The sequence below is a fragment of the Eimeria mitis genome, genomic scaffold (assembly GCF_000499745.2).
Source record: "Eimeria mitis Houghton genomic scaffold, Emh_scaff3524, whole genome shotgun sequence".
In the NCBI taxonomy this organism is placed as follows: Eukaryota; Apicomplexa; class Conoidasida; order Eucoccidiorida; family Eimeriidae; genus Eimeria; species Eimeria mitis.
Window position 1 is genome coordinate 2,219 of NW_013571867.1, and position 3,575 is coordinate 5,793.

The window sequence follows — 3,575 nt, forward strand, 5'->3', positions numbered from 1 at the left end:
CCCTAAACCCTAAACCCTTGTGTTTGTGTACAGCCTGCAGCAGCAGCAGACAGCCGATACCCCCTGGTTGCTTATGAGTCTTTTGGTGAGCTCTTCTGCCGCACGCTGCGGGACAGAGCCAGAGAGATAATGGACCTCTCTCCTCTCGCCATGGTAGGGTTTAGGGTTTAGGGTTTAGGGTTTAGGGTTTGGCCCGGTCTTCTTTCGTTTCTATCTCTTATATGCAAAGTGTATACAACAATATATAAATGTATATAAAACAACTCATAAATAAATAAATAAATAAATATAGATATATATAATATATATACATGTATATATATATATATATATATATATATATATATATGAGGGTATAACGTATCTGATAGATAATCTCTTGCATATCAATCCTCTATACTCTATCTACTCTATACTCCACACACTACACACTATATACTATCTAGGGTTTAGGGTTTAGGGTTTAGGGTTTAGGGTTTAGGGTTTAGGGTTTGTATGCAGGTGAGCCCGTGCGACTGTACTGTGTCTGTGTTGGGGGAGGTTGACGGGGATCGGATCCCACAAGTAAAGGGCGCCACATACAGCCTCAAGGCCTTTCTCGGTATTAACCCCAAAACACAAGAAAACAATAAAGTAAATACTGCTTATTTTGTTTTTTATTTGTTTTTTGTTTTTTTATTTGTTTTGTTTTGTTTGTTTTGTTTGTTTTGTTTTTTGTTTTTTTGTTTTTTCTGTTTTTTTTTTTTTTTTTTTTTTTTTTTTTTTTTTTTTTTTTTTTTTTTTTTTTTTTTGTGAGCCACCTACGGCCTCAAGGCTTTTCTCGGTATTAACCCCAAAACACAAAAGCATAATAAAGTACATATTTTTGTTTTTTTTTTGTTTTGTTTTGTTTTGTTTTATTTTATTTTATTTATTTTATTTTATTTTATTTTGTTTTGTTTTATTTATTTATTTATTTGGTTTATTATAAATAGTATAAGAGTGCGTTCATTTGCACTAAAAACAAAACAGAAGAAAATAATAAAATAAAATAAAATATTTATTTATTTATTTATTTATTTATATTTATTTATTTATTTATATTTATTTATTTATTTTATTTATTTATTTATATGCTTGTGTTTCTGCTGCTGTTGCTGCTGCTGCATCTCCTGCTCCTCTCCCGCTGCCGCTTTCGCCGCCACCACCGCCGCTGCTGCCGCCGCTGCTGCTGCTGCTGCTGCTGCTGCTGCTGCTGCTGCTGCTGCTGCTGCTGCTGCAGCTGATGTACTGCGTGCTGCACCTGGCCCCACACCAATACCACCATTTTCATTCTCCTTGTCTCTTTAAACAAACAGTTCGTAGACACATGCACGGCGAGTGTCTCCCCGTATTCAGATCTTTTCTCGCAAAATTCAATGTAAACGAGGGTTTAGGGTTTAGGGTTTAGGGTTTAGGGTTTAGGGTTTAGGGTTTGGGGTTTAGGGTTTGGGGGCAGGAAGGGATAGAAAAAGGATGCGGGGATGGGACTGAGGGTTTAGGGTTTAGGGTTTTGGGTGTGTGTTGTTGTACCTCTGTGTGTGCGTATTGAACTCCTCTTTTCCATCTAGGGTTTAGGGTTTAGGGTTTAGGGTTTAGGGTTTAGGGTTTGTGTGTTTGTTATAGGATATATTTAGCGTACAAGAAAGAGTAATCCTCAGCGGCAGCTGGGAGGGGGGGGCGATGCACATTGCTGCTGTTGCTGCCTGCAACGTGGGGGACATAAGGCTGGAGAAAGAGCCCGTAAACCCTAAACCCTAAGCCCTAAACCCTAAACCCTAGGTGTTAAACTCTAAACCCTAAACCCTAAAAAAATTGAAAACCCTAAACCCTAGAAAAAGTTTTTTTGTTGGGATGGGGCGGAGAGAGGGATTGATAGAAAGGTTATTAAACCCTCAATAAGATACTGAGGGTTTAGGGTTTAGGGTTTAGGGTTTAGGGTTTAGGGTTTAGGGTTTTTGTGCAGGATCTGAGAACAAACCAAGACCGTGTGGTGCTGAGGCATTTGGGGGGAGATGTAGACATCAGGACGTACAGAGGTAAACCCTAAACCCTAAACCCTAAACCCTAGCCGGGCTTTGGCCGCGTGTATAGACCCTCACCTTCATGCAGCTCGAAACCCTAAACCCTAAACCCTAAACCCTAGAATATCCCAAGCAGAAAACCTAGACGAGCCACTGAAACCCTAAACCCTAAACCCTCGAGAGAAGAGCTGTCGTAAACCCTAGCCCGTAGAACTGTGGAGGTGTTTCTAAACCCTAAACCCTAGGCCTAACCCTAAACCCTAGATCCTAAACCCTAAACCCTAAACCCTAGAACGTGTGTTCAGATAAACCCTTGCAGTTCGATGTCGGCTCGCATGTGGGGGAGTTCCGCCTGGGGAGCACCATCGTCTTGGTGTTTGAGGCCCCGCAGGATTTTACTTTCTGCGTTGTAAACCCTAAACCCTAAACCCTAAACCCTAGACGCTAAACCCTAAACCCTAAACCCTCGTTGCGGAGATAAGAGAAACACACACGCAAACAGATCAACAAACCCTGAACTACTAACCTACTACAGAACATTAAACACCAGTGCTCACCCTAAACCCTAAACCCTAAACCCTAGATCGCTCTAAACCCTAAACCCTAGCTCAGTATAAACCCTAAACCCTAAACCCTTCTAAACCCTCACTAAGCTTCGAGCATGTGCTGCTGTTTTCATGACACGCCTCACACCCCTCTATCTGTCTAGCTAGTAGCTAGCTAGCTAGCCAGCCAGCTAGCCAGCTAGCTAGCTAGCTAGCCAGCTAGCTAGCTAGCTAGCTAGGGAGTGAATTTGTTGGTGTTTCTGTTGCTGCTGCAGGCAGCAGGAGACAAGATAAGAGCAGGCAGCAGGCTGGGGGGGGTGGGGCCCCCAGTGGTAGCTAAGGATGAAGGTAGCCGTAAGTTCATACACTATTGACGACGGCCAGCTAGCTAGCTAGCTAGCTAGCTAGCTAGCTGGCTAGCTAGCTAGATATATAGCTAGCTAGCTGGCTAGGGAGCTAGCTGGCTAGCTAGCTAGCTAGCTAGCTAGCTAGCTCTGGGAATAGGCAGTGCTGAAACAGCGCTGCCCCCTCGTTTGCTGCCTGTTGAGGGACGGGCTTCTGCTGCTGCACGCTCAGCTCACAGCCCATGGCTAGCTAGCTAGCTAGTCAGCTAGCTAGCTAGCTAGCTAGCTAGCTAGCTAGCCAGCTACTTTTAAAGGGCAGAGCCTGTGCCACCCAGTCCCACGCCCGAAGGACTAGCTAACTAGCTAGCTANAGCTACTTTTAAAGGGCAGAGCCTGTGCCACCCAGTCCCACGCCCGAAGGACTAGCTAACTAGCTAGCTACCTGGATAGCTAGCTAGCTGCCTAGCTAGCTAGCTAGCTAGCTAGCTAGCTGCTTGGCTTGCTGCAGACGCCTTGCAAAGTGCAGGCCGTCAGCGGTAACTCCTTTTTCCCCCAAGTCCATCGCTAGTCGGGCAGCTAGCTAGCTAGCTAGCTAGCTAGCAGGCTAGCTAGCCAGCTAGCGAGCAAGCTGAAGTGGCGTTCTA

The 3,575-nt window shown here is 44.3% G+C and overlaps 1 protein-coding gene across 1 annotated transcript in view; it reads left to right on the forward strand.

The window, feature by feature from the left end:
* Positions 1-2,927, forward strand: part of EMH_0066920 (phosphatidylserine decarboxylase proenzyme, putative) — a gene marked incomplete at both ends in the record, with an annotated part of 3,592 nt that extends 665 nt beyond the window's left edge. The window contains 5 exons of the mRNA XM_013498562.1: positions 34-153; positions 502-633; positions 1,645-1,761; positions 1,985-2,057; positions 2,863-2,927. Of these exons, the coding sequence (XP_013354016.1) occupies positions 34-153; positions 502-633; positions 1,645-1,761; positions 1,985-2,057; positions 2,863-2,927 (507 nt within the window). The remainder of the gene's footprint in view (positions 1-33; positions 154-501; positions 634-1,644; positions 1,762-1,984; positions 2,058-2,862) is intronic.
* Between the last annotated feature and the right edge of the window lie 648 nt (positions 2,928-3,575).